The sequence below is a fragment of the Spermophilus citellus genome (assembly GCF_964194105.1).
Source record: "Spermophilus citellus genome assembly, chromosome: 18".
Taxonomy (NCBI): domain Eukaryota; kingdom Metazoa; phylum Chordata; class Mammalia; order Rodentia; family Sciuridae; genus Spermophilus; species Spermophilus citellus.
Window position 1 is genome coordinate 11,065,754 of NC_138200.1, and position 17,257 is coordinate 11,083,010.

A 17,257-nucleotide genomic window follows, 5' to 3' on the forward strand; every position below is an offset into this window, starting at 1 on the left:
TGGGTTAGCCTGAGGGGAGGGAGCTGGGTCCCTTGGGATTAGTGAGGCGATGGGAGATGCTTTCCCGGTGCCACATCGCCTGGCAGAAGGACCCACGGGGAATGGAGAACGAGCATAAGAATGAGAATGAGCATAAGAGCAGGTCGTGGCGAGCCTGGGAGCCCATCTAACTCCCAAGGAATCGCGGGCTCTTTTTGACCAGGGCCGCAGTTCTGGGATGAGTCCAGGGTGATTCTGCGGTGACTGGTTTGCCGACAGCTTGGGAGGCAGGACTCCTGGAACTGGCGGAAGAGGCTGGGGACCCCACTCCCTGTGAAGCTCTGAGGGTAGATGGGGCCAGGGCCCAGCCTCTGGAGTGGACCAGGTGGGCATCAGGCCCCAGGAACGCCCTTTCCCAGTGCCAAGCTGCCCCCTGGTGGCCGCTGCCCTGCTCCTTACACACGGGAGGACCCACCAGGCTTGACAGTTTATTTCTGCCTCACAAGCCCCGTCCACCCCTGCAGCTCCTCTGCAGCACATGGCGTGAGATCACACCCCTGGGCAGAGCGGGCCGAGGGCATGGGGCTAGCTGGGGAGGGAGCTGGAGAGTCTGGGGCTCACCTGGCCTCCAGCATGGGGTGTGATTGTGGGTCCCACAGGGCGGCTGGGGGCACAAGCTTCCCTTTAGAAATTTCTGAGGGGAGAGAGTTGGGGTCCGTGAGCTTCCTGAGTCCGGGGTGTTCCCCCTCCCCCGCCTTCTTCACCCCTGAGTCTCAGACCAGCTGTCCTTCCACTTACTCTGTGGCCCCCTCGGTGGTCTGGGGGCAGGAGGTGACATCCCACAGGGCTGAGGCCACATTCCTGATTCTCGGCAAGGGAAGGGGAGGCCGGAGCCTGGGCAGAGGCAGAGGGGCCTGCAGGGGAAGAGATTCAAAAATGTCCCAGGTGAGGGGCGGCCTAGGGACTGGCAGTGCCAATTCACAGGGTGACACCGTGCTGGGCGAGGGGCCCTGTGACAGAGTCTTATCCCTAACCCATGCCGTCTTTTCCCCTCGTGCTTCTGCCTTGAGTGGGAAAATGTTCTGTCTGTCTGTCCGTCCGTCTGTTCATGCCTCCGTCCGTCCCCTTGTCCATGTATCCCACAAACATTCCCTGAGCATCTGAGTTCAGAAATGTGGATAAGACAGAAAAAAAAAAAAAACAACAAATAAAAACTTCCCGTGCCGGAGGAACCAAGGTCTGCTGAGCCAGAGGCTGGACGTGAGCAATCAGCTCACAAGCCAGGAAGTATCTTGCGTTCCAGGTCTTTCTGAGTGCGTGGGGGGGACAGGGGAGGGCAGGGTGACCAAGACAGGAGGGCGACCAGGGAGGCCTCCAGGAGCCGGGACTGATTGGGCCGAAGCCTGAGCACAAAAAGGCGGCAGGGAAGTGGGGGTCTGTGGACTCCTTGGAAGGTCAGCGAGGGGCTCACTGGAGCAGGGGCCGGACCTGCAGGCCCTATGGAGGGAGCAGAGGGCTTCCCTGGAGTCCCGGAGGCCTGGGGAGCTGGCAGAGGGTGCTGAGAAGTGACGGGGGATCTGATTTGGGTTCTGGTCGCCAGATCTCTCCAGCTTCACAGGCCTGAGGGTTCGGTGACCCGTGGTGTGCCAGGGTCTTGCTCAGTGACGGGGTCATCCCCTAGAGGAGGGTTTCTAAGACGGAGAACGGCGGTATGCAGGGAGGTGCCTGACGACAGAGCCCCATGTGCAGGTCATGACCTCAGTGACAGGCCACGGACACAGCCCACCGCATCCAGAGCCCATGGTAGACTCCGTGGCAGAGACGACCATCCTGCCCACTGTACAGACCAGAGGGTCCAGGCCCACAGAGGGGTGGAACACGAGTCCTGGCAGGTAGAACCAGAGACCTGGGTCCTCATTCTGACTCTGTCACCCGTGGGCTGTGTGACATTCAGCTCCCGAGCCTCACTGTCCCCCTCTGTGATCATAACGGGGCTGACTTTATTTATTTATTTGTTGCACTAGAGATGGAACTCAGGGGCACTTCCCGCTGAGCTGCATCCCAGCTCTTTCTATTTTTTATTTTAGAGCCAGGGTCTGGCTGAGTTCCCGAGGCTGACCTTGAACTCGCCATCCTCCCACCTTGGCCTCCAGGGTCACTGGGATTACAGGTGTGCGCCTGCTCCTGACCTGTGGTGACAACTGAATAGGTTCAAAAACAGTGCCAGGGCTGGGGGGTAGCTCAGGGGTAGAGGGCTTGCCTGGCATGTGGGAGGCCCTGTGCCAAGCCCATAGGAAAAGTCACACATTAACTGTTGTCATGATGACAGTCACCTTGCTGAGAAGTAGCAAGCCCAGGGCTTTGTCTTTTGCTGTGCTTTGAAAAATGAAAGAGCAGACATAGCTGGGTGGGCACGGTGGTGCACGCCCATAATTCCAGCCACTTGGGAGGCTGAGGCGGGAGGATTGCAAGTTTGAGGTCAGCCTCAGCAACTTTAGCAAGGCCCAGTCTCAAAATTAAAAACAAGGGGGGGTAAGGGGGTACTGGGGATGTGACTCAGTGGTTAAGTGCCCCGGGGTTCAGTCTCCAGTACCAAAGAGAGAGAGAGAGAGAGAGAGAGAGAGAGAGAGAGAGAGAGAGAGGAGAAGAGAGCAGCTGTTGCCTGGAATTTGAACCAGGCAGGTGCAGGTCTGGGAAGGAGGAAGAGGAAGGGGTTTGCCAGGGAGGGAGGGTACTGGCAGGTGAACGCATGCCCATCCGACCGGAGGTGCCCCCCAGCCCTGTTCCCGGCTGGCAGTGTCCCCTGGCTGTCCCCAGGGAGCCGCTGAGTGCCTCCTAATGTTTCCATTTGCTTTTGGCTGCAGGTCCAGGTCTGTTTTTAGCCTCCCCGCCCCCCCCCCCAGGCCCGCCGCCCCCTTCCTGCCGGCTCCTTGTTTGCTGTGGTCGCTAATGTTCCCGGACTTCCTGCCATTGGTGGGAGGTCCGTTCAGTATTGATCCAGGCGGTGCCTGCTCCGCCTGCCCAGATGCTCCGGGGCACCGCCCCTCTCCGCCAAGGCCAGGGCCTCTGAAACTCCAGGGGTGGGAGTGGGGGAGACAGCAAGGCCCGGCGCCCTTAAAAAATCAGCCTATGGGGGCTGGGCTGGGGCTCAGTGGGCAGAGCATTTCCCGGGAAGCTCAAGGCTCTGGGTTCCATCCCCAGCACGGAAAAAAAAAGCAGATGGTTTTGGGGGGTGCTTAAAGACCCCAATGCTGGCTTATCCCTTTTCAGGCTGTGTGGCTTCGGGCCATCTCAGCCACCTCTCTGAGAGTTTTTCTTGTAGAAAATGAGGAGAGAAACATCTTCAGCTTTATAGGGCTATTGGGAAGACTGGGCTCTGTTTATTCAACTCCTATTTATTGAGCACCTGTCAAGTATCAGTGTCAGGCACTGTTCTAGACTCTGGAGATAGATGAGAGAATAAGGGGCTGGGGCTGTAGCTCAGTGGTAGAAGCTCAGTGGTAGAGCGCTTGCTTTGCTTGTGTGAGGCACTGGGTTCGATCCTCAGCACCACATAAAAATAAATAAAGACATTGTGTGTCCATCTACAACTAAAAAAAAATGTAAAAAAAAAGAATAAGACAAAATCTAGACCTAAAAAGGGTTTTGGCTTAGGAAACGACACCTCCCACCCTGCCAGGTGGGGAAAAGCACCATGAAACCATCGCAGGGTGGGGTAGGAGGGTCAGGGAAGGCCTCCCGGAGAAGAAGTGGGAAACTGAGCCTGGGGAAGGCAAGTTAGGCCAAGGGAACAGCTGGTGCAAAGGCCCTGAGGTAGGACATGTCCTGGACATGGAAGGAGAACAAGAAACCAGTGAGAGGGATGAGTCAAGAGGAAGGCAGAGGAGAGCCACGGAGGTGGCAGATGCCAGACCACAGCAGGGCCTCCCCATGGGTGCTGAGGAGGAGCACCAAGCCTGAGCCTCAGAGCCCAGAGCACACCACCACAGGGACCCAGGGCTGAGCGAGAGACCACCCTGCCCACGCCCCCCACCCAGCCCAGAACAGCAACACTCACCACCTTCAACTGGCCTTCACTTCTCCGTCTCCCTGAGGACAGATCTAGCCGAGGGGGCAGTGGGGGGGCAGAGGGGGCCACCTAGAGGAGACGCGGAGAGGGGTTGTGAGCGGCCATTCTCTTCACGCCCACAGACGCTTCTGCCTGGAGGCAGGACGGGGCACCCTCTAGACAAAAGCAACACAGAGTCCCAACCCTCAGGGGACAGCATGAGAAAGCCACAGCCCCAGGCCCTGGGGGAAGCCAACACCCAGGCCTCTAGCACCCAGGGTCCAGGCCCAGCCCCAGGGTCCAGGCCCAGCCGATCATCCATCAGGCCCCGGGGCTCTGTTTCTGTCCTGCCCATCCTGCCTACCTGCTCCAACTCCCCGTCTTCCTGGTCACTATTGTCCTCTGGGTCCTCAATGGTGGCCTCTGCTGCTGGCCTCCCTTGGAACTGATAGATGCTCACGGCCTCTCGGCCCTTGATCTCCCGTCGGCAGAAGGGGCAGGTCTGACTCTCTGCGTGCTGGCGGGGCGGAGGACAGGTCAGCGTCTCCCTGTTCTGCACCACGTCCCTTGTCCTTCGGGCCTGGGGGGACCTCTACCTCCAACCCAGAGATAGGAGGAGAGCCAGGGACAGGGAGGGAGGGGACGGGAGCCGGTAGGTGGGTGGGAGGCAGGGAAGAGCTGGGAAGCCAAGGAGCGTCCATGCTGGCCCAGGGGCCAGCGGGACCAGGGCGGCAGCCTCAGGCCGGGCCTTGGCCAGGGGCATTGTGGGTTGGGCCACTACTCTGGCCTGTGGGGGTTCCTGTCAATAGCCCTGTGCTCCCAGGCTAAGGCCCAGAGAGGCAGAGCTACTGGCTCTGGATCGCCCAGCCCTTTTCACTGATAACTGGTCTGAGAAGGAGAGCCGGGTGGTGGGTCGCGTGCAGGCCGAGGTGACACAGACCCAGCTGCCCACACTGGCCCCCGAGGGAGCCCGGGCAGGGCTCTGTCCCCGGCCTCAGTTTCCCCACCTGAAAACAAGGCGCATGGGAAATGCTGTCGGGGCTTTTCCTGTAGAGGGGAGACCGGGCGAGCCGGCAGGAGACGGTCAGCCCCACCTGCCACGCAGCCAGGCAGTGGCTGCAGAGCAGGTGGCCGCACGGCTCGATCCTCACGTCCTTGTCCCTCTCTGCGCAGATCTTGCAGAGCTCGAAGGTGGAGTTCATGGCCCAGTACAGCTGCAGCTGCTCCTGACAGGTGAGACGACAGGGAGGACAGGACAGGTGGGCGAGACGTGGGGAGGACAGGAAGGAAGCCCCCACCCCTGTGTCCACCCTGAAGCCTCCCCCAAGTTCAAGGTCGTGGGTGTGTCCAGGGCCTCCCGTGCCTCCTCCGAGCCTTCCGAACAACGTAGGATGCCCCAGGAAATGTGAAGTTCAGGTGAGCAGTGAACAGAATTCGAGCATAAGTTTATCCCCAATATTGCATGGGATATACTTATACTAGATTTGTTTTTCTTTTTTAATTCTTGGTTTCTCTTCCCCCTGGAGTGGCTCCAAAGACTAAGCACTGACGCAGGGCTGTCACTGGTAGGCACTCAAGTGCATTAGCTGTTCTGATGACCTAACCAGATCTTATTTCCTTGTTTAATCCCCATGAGAACCCCCAGGAAGGAGGCAGGAGGAGCTGTAGTTTCCACAGGATGGACTGAGCCTCAGAGAGGCCAAGTAATTTACCCAAGGTCACAGAGCCATGAGGCCAGCACTCCGACCCAAGGCCAAGGTGTGCGAGCCAAGGCCGGGTGAGGATGGCGGGGGCAGTGAGGGGACTGGACCCTCACCTCCGACACGTGGATGCGCTGGTGGGGTTCTGCGCGGCAGAGCTCCGTCAGGTCTGGGTTGTGCTTCTTCCCATCGGGGTAGAGGTAGCTGGGGAAGGGGAGAGGGGGACCCTGAGGGGGTTCCCAGGGACCCCCCACACTTACCAGGACCCCCTCCCACAGCCTGGGGATATCTCCCTTCTTTATCCTGGGATTTCCAGAGCAGATGTGTCCCTTGGATCCCCCAGGGCAGGGCTGTGTCCCTTGGATCCCCCAGGGCAGGGCTGTGTCCCTTGACTCTAGGAGCAGGGTCAGAATCCGCAGGCCTAGGCCCCTGGGACCCCCTGCCGTCTCCAGGCTGCGCCATGACAGATTTTAGAGTTGGGGGCCACCAAATCCTAGGATCTTCCAATCTGAGGACTTCGAGATGGCCTCGGGGGGCCATCAGCACCGCTTCTCACCTTACACAGTGCCCTGAGGCTCACACAGCAAGACCCAGAGCTGGACTGGCCGGCTCTCAGCACTGGCCTCCCGGGCAGCTGAGAAGGCTCTGGACCCTCTGGGGTCCCATCTGGTCATTGCTGCAGCCTCAGGCCAGCCGCAGAGTCAAGGGCTGCTGACTGGACCCTACTGTGGCCCTTCCTAGGCTGGGCAACGCTACCTCCCTGGCCTCAGTTTTCCCATCTGTACAATGGACAGGATCCTACCAGAGGCAAAGGTGGGTGGCAGAGACTAAGACAAGGCCCATAGGAGGGGGCAGCTAGGGTGACTTCAGACCCGGAAGGTCAGCTTCGTGTCCCTCCCCTCTCTCAGGCCTTGGTTTTCTCATCTGCAAAATGTTGGGAGCTGGGGACACACACCGGGTGCTGGGCAAGTGCTCCTTCACTGAGCCCCAGCCCCAAACTATTTTTTTTAATGCATGAGGTGGGGGTGAGCCCAGGGGCACTTAACCACTGAGCCACATCCCCCCAGCCCTTTTTATATTTAATTTTGAGACAGGGTCTCACTGAGTTGCTTAGGGCCTAAGTTGCTGAGGCCGGCTCTGAACTCGATCCTCCTGCCTCAGGCTCTCAGCCACGCCATTGGGATTACAGTGTGCCCCTGGCCCCTCTCATATGTTTGTTTGCTTGTGTAGTTGGACAGCATGCCTTTGTGTGTTTATTTTTATGTGGTGCCAAGGATCGAACCCAGTACCTCACATGCCAGGCAAGTGCTCTGCACTGAGCCACAGCCCCCGCGCCTCTCATTTGCTCTTAACCCTGGGATCCTCTTCTCCAAGAACTCTGACCTGGAGACGGCAGATGACTCAGGATTCGGTGGGTTCTGCCCGACTTCAAACTCCAGCTCAGTACTCTGTAGCTGTGTGACCTGGACAAATGTCTCTACCTCTGTGCCTGTTTCCTGAGCTGTCGAGTAGGGAGGTAATAAACGTACATGTGGGGGCTGGGGCGGTGGCTCAGTGGCTCAGTGGTAGAGCGCTTGCCTTGCATGTGCGAGGCACTGGGTTCGATTCTCAGCACTGAGTATAAATAAATAAAGTCCATTGACAACTAAAAACAGGTCCATGCGCGGGTCTGTACAAGAGGTCGGGTCTGTACAAGAGGTCGTTATTTGCAGATTGCGGATTTGCCTGTCTCTAACATCGATGGGAAACCCTCAATCAATACACGCAGAGTCGTGATGGCTCTGAGCCCTCTGGTGTTCCTGGTCGGCTGGGGCGTGACAAGCAGCTGTGCCTGCCAGGGCTTGGCTCCTGGACTGTAACCGGTGTCTTTGTCACAGTCTGTTCAGTGCCACATTCCTCCCATTTTCATGGTTTTTGTTGATTTGCTGATTTAAAGGGCCCAAGAGTGGAACTAAAGTGCCATCTATTTGCCTAGGGAGAGGGGGCTGGGACGGGCCTTAGCCAGAGAACATGCTGGGCAACTCTGTTCCCGCCTGAGCTGCAGGGCTACGAGAGGCCAGGGGTTCCGTGCGAATGAGTCAACAATGTGTCTTAAGTTGACTTTAACAAAAACACATAAGGGTTATTATGCAGTGATTGATTGGCCAAATGTGGCCCAATACTTGTTTTTCTGAAGGTGCTGGGGCTGCAACCAGGGACTCACCCATGCCACGCAATCGCTGTGCCACCGAGCCTCATCCCCAGCCCTTTTTTCATTCTTTTTTTTTTTTTCATTCTTTCTTTCATTTATTCATTTAAAACTTTATTAAGGGGTGGGGAACTACTATTGCCAGGGTATAGAGGAAAAAAATGACTGTCACAGTCCTAAGGAAGCCCCTGCTCTCCTTTTTTCATTCTTATTTTGAGACAAAGACTTGCTAAATTGCCCAGGCTGGTCTTGAACTTGTGATCCTCCTGCCTCAGCCTCCTGAGTTACTGGGGCTCTAGGCCTGTGCCTCGGTGCCTGGCCCAACACATTTTTATGTTTCATTTTTGGTACCAGGGGTTGAACCCAGGGGCACTTAAACCACGGAGCCACATCCCCAGCCCTTTTTATTTTTTAATTTTGAGACAAGGTCTCCCTGAGTTGTTTAGGGCCTCCCTAAATTGCTGAGGCTGGCCTCGAACATGGGATCCTCCTGCCTCAGCCTCAGAGTCCCTGGGATTACAGACACATGCCACAGCACATTAAAAACAAACAAACAAACAAACAATAAGAACTGCAAAACAAACAAGAATAAGAATCCCACAAAACAACAACAAAGAAAACCCAAGCATCCAATAAAAAAGGAAATAAAATAAAATAAAATAAATAATAAAACAGAAAAGGTTGGGACCCACAGGCCCTGTATGTCCCCTAGGAGCAGTGGCTCAGAATTTGAAAATTCAGACACTGAACAATTTTATAGAATATAACTAATGTGAATAATGAGAGTCAACAGCATGTCTGCTGGACGTGGTGGTCCATGCCTGTAATCCCAGCAACTCAGAAGGCTGAGGCAGGAAGACTGCAAGATCGAGGACAGCCTCAGCAATTTAGCAAGGCCCGAAGCAATTTAGTGAGAGCCTGTCTCAAAATTAAAAAACAGAAACAAAAAATGGGCTGTGGCTGTGGCTCAGTGGTTAGAGCACTCGCTTACCAGGTGTGAGGCCCTGGGTTCAGGGGAAAAGAAATAGCATTTCAAATCAAAATAAACAAAAGGACTGGGGATAGAGCTCAGAGGTGGGGCGCTTCTGGGTTCAACCCCCAGCACCCAAACAAACCAGGAGAAAGCAGCCTCCTTCCTAAATGTCACCCATCTCCTGTCACCCATCACACAGTGTGACTGATAAGCAAGCCCCCTGGAGGGCGGTGGGGGCACCTGCTCATCATTTGCCTGACGCCCTGGTTCCCTCCACAGCAGCGCCAGACCAGGAAAACCCTGGTCAGCGGCGGAACTCCGAAGCCAGCCTGCCCCCTCCCTCCTCACCCAGAGCAGCTTCCCTGCAGGAAAAGGGGTAGCCACGGCGACGGGTGGAAAATCACCGCCTGGCAGCTTCCCAGCTCTGTTTCCGCCCTACCAGTCTAGATCCTAGGGCAGGACATCGGATCTAGAAGCAAAGCTCTAGAGTCCAAGTTCAAGGTGTGGCACCCAGGGCAGCCTGGGTGGACCGCAGAGGTGGCCCTTCCTCGAGACCCTTGACTGCCACCTGCTGGGGAACCGCAGCATTGCAGGTTGGTGATTAGGGCCGTGCGCGTCCCCCAGGATTCTACCCACCCCATTCCTTCCAGGTCGCGAACTCACATGCCACCTTTTTGTCCTTCCAGGAGCACCTGGAACAGGGGTCTATTGGAAGGGATGGTCTGCAGGATGCTGCCATCTGAGCTCACGTACCCGATGGCCCACTGCCCCAGGCGAGTACAGCTGGGCCGGAATATGTAGCTGGGGGGAGAGGTGCGTAGGATGGGGTGAGGAAAGTCCCAGTCCCCCACCCTATTGGGAATCCAGGTGTCTACGTCCTTTTGTCAACCTCCCATGCAGGCGCGGAGGGGCTAGATCCCTGTCTGGCTCTTCTTGGGATAATAACATCCCTGACGCTATTTAGAGACCCTGTTCCTCCCTCACTGAAATTGGGACAAGCCTGACTGTGGCTTGGCCCATCAGGGTATTCTAGGACCCCCGGCCTCAGTGATCCGAGTCAGAGACTTTTGCTAGAAGTATCGAACAAGGTACCCCAGCTTCACAGAGGTTGCTAAACTGGTGGGGTGTATAACAGTGACCCCTAGAAGCCATTTGACACCAGGCAGGGAGACCACATCTGAGAAGGACGCCAACATGGACGAAAGCAGAGACAGGGTATGAACAGAATCTGAGTCTGAGATTAGGACTGGAACACCTGGGTCCAGCTGAACCTGAAACCCAAACTCTAGTCTTTTCAGTTATAGGAATTAATCGATTCCTGTTGCTTTTCCTTTAAACCAGTTTGGAGTATAATCGGAAGAACTGGAAGAGTGCAGATATATACTTGCCTTTTTTGGGCCTCTGCACTTGAGCCCTGCAGAGACCCACAAACCTGACCTCCTATTCTCTCAACTCCTTGATGTTCCAGGGGGCTCAGCTCCCCAGTTTCTTGCCCTTTGGGGAGACCCAGCAGCTAAAAACTCCTGACTTGAAATAATTTAAAGATTCAGATGTCTGGGCGCGGTAGTGCATGCCTGTAGTCCCAGCAGCTGTGGAGGCTGAGACAGGAGAATTGTGAGTTCAAAGCCAGCCTCAGCGATGGCGAGGTGCTAAGTTGCGCTTAGCAACTCAGTGAGACCCTGTCTCTAAATAAAATACAAAATAGGGCTGGGGATGTTGTTCAGTGGTCGAGGGCCCCTGAGTTCAATCCCCAGTAGCCCCCAAAAAAGAAAAAGAAAGAAAAGATTCAGATGTCTCCTTTCCCAGTGTCTTGCTGCAACAGGTATGAGCAGTCATAGTCAAAATATTTTACCCAGGGCCCAACATCACTCTGACCAATCAGAAAGGGACCCAACCCATGCCTGTAATTCCAGCAGCTGAGGCAGGAAGATTGCAGATTGGAAGCCGGCCTCAATCGAGGCTGTAAGCAATCTAGTGAGACCCTGTCTCAAAATCAAAGAAGAAAAAGGGCTGTGGATGTGGCTCAGTTGTTAAGTGCCTCTGGGTTCAATCCCTGGTACAAAAAAAAAAAAAAAAGACCTAATGTGGGCAGGGTCTTCAGCACCCCGTTCCCCCACCAGATGAGGTACTGTGTGTTTAGCTGCTGGACTGTGGGAAGGCGCAGGGGGTCCTGGGAGAAAAGACAGGTGACCAAGGACACTCAACTGTCTACCTCGGAGCTCTTTTATTTGGTTGTTTTTGGCGGTACTAGGAATTGAACCCAGGGCGGGGGTCTATCACTCAGCTACACCCCGACACGTTATTTTTTAAATTTTGAGACAGGGGGTCTTGCTCAGAATCTTCGATCTTCCTGCCTCATCCTCTTGAACCAGCTGGGATTCAAGTGGGCACCCCCCACACCGGGCGACCTCCAGAGTTCTTAATTCTCTGGGTCCCAGGAACGTGAGCCCTGACTCTCTGAGGATGTCACACTCCCCCCCCCCCCCCCCCCCAGCCAGGCCCAGGCCCTGAGCCCTGGCCTCGTCCTGCTGAGGCAGGGACCATTACCTGCCTGGCTTGTCCCTGCAAGCCTGCAGCCGTGCCTGGACCTCGTCATAGGTGAGGAAGGCCATGTAGCCCGGGTGGTTGACTGCCAGGAGCTGCCAGTTCTTAAGCAGGGTCGGCCAGGGCTGGGAGGGAGCAGGGTAGGGGTCACCCATGTCGCTAGAGCTTCCCGGTGGCTGAGAGCCTGGCCGCCTTGCTCACGCCATGGTGGGCTGGCCAGTACCTCCTTTATATAGAAGGCCCCAGACCTTTCCTTCCCTAGGACGCAGGGGTCCAGCCCAGCCCCCTCCCTCAGACCCAGGGTCCAGGCCCAGACCCCTCCCACAGACCCAGGATACAGGCCCAGCCCTTCTCCCTCAGGGCCAGGGGTCCAGGCCCAGCCTCCTCTCTCAGACCCAGGGGTCCAGGCCCAGCCCTCCTCCCTTAGACCTACGAATCCAGGCCCAGGCCTCCTATATCAGGACCAGGGGTCCAGGCCCAGCCTCTTCCCTCAGACTCAGGGATCCGTACCCAACCCTCCTCCCTCAGACCCAGGATACAGGCCCAGCCTCCTCCCTCAGACCCAGGGTCCAGGCCCAGCCTCCTCCCTCAGACCCAGGGGTTCTGGCCTCCGCCTTGGCCTTCTCTGACCTGGAAGAGCCTGGTGAAGATGTCAAACTCAAAGACGGACACGTGGCCACTGCAGGTGAGGTCCATGGTGGAGCGCAAGGCCTGGGCCATGGGGCCTGGTTCCACGGGGTGGCAGGAGCACAAGAGTGACTGGAACTCTACCCAGGGCAGCACACACCTGGGTGTGGGGACGTGCATTGAGGATGGAAGGATCTGTAGGAGGGGGCCTGACTCCTGGGGCCAGGGCCGGGCAGGATGGGGCTTTGGGGCAGGCAGTGCTCACTCACCGGGCCCCGCAGCGCTCCCTCCAGAAGGTGTGGGCCTGGGCTTTGGTGAGCTGGTACACGTGCCCGCAGTACTTCCCCCCAGGGAACAGCGCGCTCAGCTCTGCATGCATGTGGCTGAAGATGAGGGCCAGCTTGGCCAGCTGTCGCCTGCAGGAATGAACCCTGAGGATGGGCTGGACCTTGGGGAGCTCCACAGAGCCAAGCCCGACTCTTCCTACAGGCTGAGCGTCTGTCCCATGGCAGCTCAGTCCCCAGCCCTCAGCTCTCTGGGCCCCGGTTTTCTCATCTGTTAAGGAAATGTAGAAGCTGCCCAATGTCCAATCAGCCTCCAGCCAGCAGTGCCCAGCCTGGCCAGAGCCCGCCTGGCTGGAGGCGCGGGCTAGCTTAGTAGGGGACCCCGGCCCTGGGCAGCCTGTCCACAGGGCAGGCTCAGAGCCTTTCTCCACCTGCGGGTGGGGTGGGGGCGGGTGGAGCCTCCTGGAGTTCCTGATCAGGATGGGTGGCCCTCGCCCTTCTCATCTGAGAGACCTTGGCAATTTTCTCTTTTTCCTATGTCCCAGTTTCTCAACTGGAAAATGGGGGTAAATACAGGTAAGCACTGCCCCTGACTCATTGGGGAAGGAGGATTTTTCCATCCTGAGCACGTAAAATACACAGCAGAGTGGGCACAGCGTTGGCACTCAGTGTTGATCTTATTGCTTTCTTAATCTCTATTAATAGCTTCTTGGGGGGGCGGAGTCTGCAGGGCTCCTGACAGTGTCTAAGTAGCCTCCCTTTGCAGAATCTGAGCTGTGTGGTCCATATGGGAACCACCGTCCACACACATAGTGAGTGGAGTGAGAGGTGTGCTTTAAATGTGGAATGCACTGCAGATTTCAGAAACTTAGCACAATTTTTTTTTATTTAAACCCATGAGCAAGCACATGAATAATTGCTTTATATTGATTTCAAATCGATATAATATTTTTATATAGTGAGATAATAAAAATGTTATTAAAACTAATTTCACCTGTTTTTGTTTATTTGTTTAGAAACAGGGTCTCATTAAGTTGCTTAGGGCCTCACTAAGATGCTGAGGCTGGCGTTGAACTTTTGATCCTCCTGCCTCAGCCTCTACAGCCACTAGGAATACAAGTGTGCCCCGAGTGCCCGGATCACAGTTGTTTGTTTTTTTTTTCCAAAGATCTTTTTGGAATTTGTCTAATAGAAAATTAAAAAGTACCTACATGGCTAGCATTAGGTTTTAAAGGACAGTACTGGTCTAGAACCTTCCTTAAAAACTTCGTAGGATCCCCGTGACTCTAAGCATACCCTCCAGCTGCTCACTAAGCCCCTAGACTTCCTAGTTACTAGAACCCTCTAACCTTGAGTGGAGAACCCTAGAACAGAGTTCTCACTGGAGTTAGAGCACCTTTCCAACGGGTTTCTAGAAATTTGCTTGACATAGAGATTAGGATAGGACTGTTAGATTGTGGAGACAATCCCCTCCAGCAAGATCTGTCCTCATTTCACTTGGCTTGCAAACTTTTGTATCCAAGCCTTGAACCCAGTTGTGTTTTGCATGAGCATATTTTGCACATTTTAAATTGATAATGAGATTTCAGAAACCCAAGTCTCCTAAATATAAAGGGAAGACTCCCCCCCCCCCCAGGTTTGGAGATTGAACCCAGAGACCCTCTACCACTGATTTATATCCACATCCCCAGCCACCACCACCCCCCGCCATTTTTTTAAAACAAGGTTGCACTATGTTATTGAGGCTGGCCTCAAACTTGGATCCTCCTGCATCAGCCTCCCCAGTCAAGGGGATGACAGTGTGCGCGCCCTTGTACCTGGCTAAGGGAAGACTATTCGATTCTGTCTCATGGTGGTTCTTGTGTCTGACTAGTCGATTCTTCCTTTCAGAATAACTGTGCCTTTGCATCTTCATGCAGAAGAAATATATATTGCAAAGAACATTCCTTTGGTCACTGTTCTATAATACATAACACTAATTTTTAAATACAGGTAAGCAGGTTGCTGAACCTGTGTGTTTCATTTCCAGCTAAATTAGGGAGCTGAAGAAGGGGCTTGGAGCCTGCAGAGGAAGGAACAGCTGGTTTAGACCTTGTTCTTGCTCCAGGCTCTGAGGTCTGCCCCTCCCCTGCCCCTCGGTAGCCCTTCCCCTAGAGTTCAGAACAGAGCGCAGTGGGCAGGCCAGTCCAAGGTCCTCAGCTGGCCCCTTGCATGGGAAGAGAAGCAAGAGGGTGGAGCTCAGGTTCCCAGGGTGCATCCATTTGCCCTCAGTGGAAGTCCATCAGGCCCCCAATTTCCCTCCCTTCCTGGGAGATCAGGGCACTGGGATTCTGGTTTCGAGGGGATCCAGGAAAGGGGGAGATGGGGGGGGCTGGATGTCCAAGGAAGTGACTCAGTTTCCCGGGTGGGACGAAGGGGCCAGGGAGGAGAGCCTGGGTCGAGGACTCCAGGGTCTGAGGGAGGGAGGCTGGGGTCTGGACCCCGGGGTCTGAGGGGGAGGCCGGCTGGGAGCATGACCTGGGCCTCGCTCGTGAGACTTTGTTCCGGGACAAGGACATCTGCTCACCTGAGTCTGGAGCCCTCCCGGAAGAGCTCGTCGTTGGCGCCCCTCTTGCCCCGGGGCGGCAGCAGCTCTGCCACCTGTCTGCCCTTGGATTCCAGGTTGGCCAAGTAGAAGATGAGGAAGTCCCCGGCGCCACCGGGACCCTCTGGGCCGTCCCCGCCGGCCGCCCGCCGGGCGCTGGCCACCTCCCGCAGGAGCTGTGCCGTGCGGGGCAGCAGGTCCCGCAGCGAGGGGGGCCCCAGGGCCAGCCGGGGGTCCCCGCATTGCTCTTCCAGGCGCTGCAGCAGCCTCACCGCCCGGCCAAGCGCTCGTGGCTCCCCCCAGGGCCACCCGCGCGGGACCGCCGAGGCAGCCATGGGTCCCTGGGTGCCTCGGGACTGATGGGTGCGGCGGGGAGAGGCGCGGCTGCCAGGTGGGGGCGGGGCACGTCAGGAGGAGGGGGCGGGGCTGGGGGACTCAGGTACCTGAGTCCCCTGGAGGTGGGGCTTGGAAATCTGAATTCCATAAGGGAGCCTGGAGCCGAGGAGGGGACCCCGGAGCGGTGGGACTCGCAGGTGGGAGACCTGGGTCCCTTGAGGGAGAGACGGGCGCTGGGGGAGGGCTTAAGGGACCCCTGGGACCTTTGTTGGGTACGGGATCCACAAGGGTGGGAAGTTAACTCTCCAAAGTAGAACCTTGAGTCGTGGCCGAAGGTCTGAGTCTTAGTCTTTGGTGGTGGCGTGGGGTTAGAGGTCGGAGAACTGAGCTTCCTAGTAGGGACAGATCCAGGAACAAGTGCTATCTATCCCTCTGTCCCCCAGAACGAAGGCACAGAGCGTTCAGATGCCTGGGTCTCCATGGCGGGGTCCCTGCGGGAAACTGGGCTGGAATTTAGAGACCCAGGTTTCCAAAGGAATTCGACCTCTGGGTCCCCAAAGGGCGAGGCAAGAGTAGATTTCAAGAATGCACAGGGCGGGCGTGGCGCGGCTGTCCTCTCGACCTGCAGAACCTGTAGCATCAGCCGAGCCCGGCAGCGCCAGGGAGAGCCACCAGAGGGCGCTGTGGGCCGCCGTGTTCCCCGCCCCCTGCAGCCAGGCCGTGCCCCGCCCACCTCGCGTGCGGGCCACGCCCCCGGGAGGCCAGGCCAAGTTCGGATCGCAAGTGTTGTCTGCACACACCTGGGGAGTTAGGCTTCCCTGATTCTCTCTCCAAGTAGAGAATAATAATAAACAATAACAAGAAACGTGTGGAACACTCGCCCTCCGTCAGGCCCTGGGTGTCAGAATCTCTAAATCTTTGCCCCCTGAATTCTCAAAATCCCTTTGAGGTGGGATGGCAGAAGGTTTAGGATGAAAGGTGAGCGTCTTGGCGCCCCTCCGCAGCTTCTCCCCAGACGCATAGAACCCGAGAAGCTTTAATTTCTGGAATCTTCCATGTTGCATGTCACCCTAAGCAGAGACCCGTCTTTGCAGTGGAATGGCAGGGTCGGCCTCCCGGCCCCTGGCCTTCCTCACCTCTCTAAGCCTCCTTTCCTCTTCCAGAAAACCGGATAAAAACCCTGGCTTGGCAAAAGTTCAAACTTTCGGCTTAAGCCAAAGGTTGGCAAGAAATTCTATTGGAGGGCAATTTGGCAGTGTTCATGGAACCCCTGGACAAATGGACAGGCAGGTTCACGGTCACTACCTCCTTCAGAGCTGTGGTTGGTACACTTGCTGGCACTGAGGCATGCAGACAGGAGCGGAGGCTTGAAGCAAAAAGTTCACCACGTGGCCCTTCCCCGACTTGTGCACATAATTTAATATCTTCCGTTCTATTTAATGTCCTTTCATTAACAGAAAAATCGTGTTTTCAACCCACCAAATTGATCTCACAACCCACTAATGGATCAGGTTCAGCAGTTTGAAAACTCCAAGAGACCCATTCAGGGATATTAATTGTCATCTTGTCGGAAATGGAGAGACCAGGAAGGTAAATGTCCCTCCCCAGGAGAAGGGATGAATGTATTGTGGTCCACTCTCCCAGGGGCTCCTGAGGCAGGTAAGATGAATGAACTGGACTCATAGCATGAGCCAAAAAAATATAATGACGAGAGCCGGGTGCGGTGGCGTACCCCTGTAATTCCAGCAGCTGGGGAGGCTGAGGCAGGAGGATCTGAGTTCAAAGTCAACCTCAACAATGGCCAGTTGCTTAGCAACTCGGTAAGACCCTGACTCTAAATAAAATACAAATAGGGCTGGGGATGGGGCTCAGTGGTCAAGTGTCCCTGAGTTCAATCCCCAGTAGCCCCCCCCCAAAAAAAAATCCCACTCGACACCAAGATGGCTACTATGAAAAAGATAAACAATAACAAATTTTGGAAGGAGGTGCAGAGA

At 56.0% G+C, this 17,257-nt stretch overlaps 1 protein-coding gene and 1 long non-coding RNA gene across 2 annotated transcripts; one reads left to right on the forward strand and one right to left on the reverse strand.

The window, feature by feature from the left end:
* Positions 1 to 599: 599 nt before the first annotated feature.
* CBLC (Cbl proto-oncogene C) lies at positions 600 to 15,277 on the reverse strand. Its single transcript, XM_081273498.1, has 11 exons — positions 14,910 to 15,277; positions 12,329 to 12,475; positions 12,063 to 12,219; positions 11,436 to 11,557; positions 9,552 to 9,689; positions 5,844 to 5,931; positions 5,122 to 5,253; positions 4,392 to 4,544; positions 4,037 to 4,117; positions 778 to 893; positions 600 to 673 (listed from the first exon to the last, which is right to left on the reverse strand). The coding sequence occupies exons 1-11, from the start codon at positions 15,260 to 15,262 to the stop codon at positions 664 to 666; spliced, it is 1,497 nt and encodes a 498-aa protein (XP_081129624.1). The 5' UTR covers positions 15,263 to 15,277; the 3' UTR covers positions 600 to 663.
* Positions 7,002 to 11,429, forward strand: LOC308637219. Its single transcript, XR_014019583.1, has 3 exons — positions 7,002 to 7,235; positions 9,168 to 9,481; positions 9,575 to 11,429. It is a non-coding gene; the product is annotated as an uncharacterized lncRNA (long non-coding RNA).
* Positions 15,278 to 17,257: the final 1,980 nt, after the last annotated feature.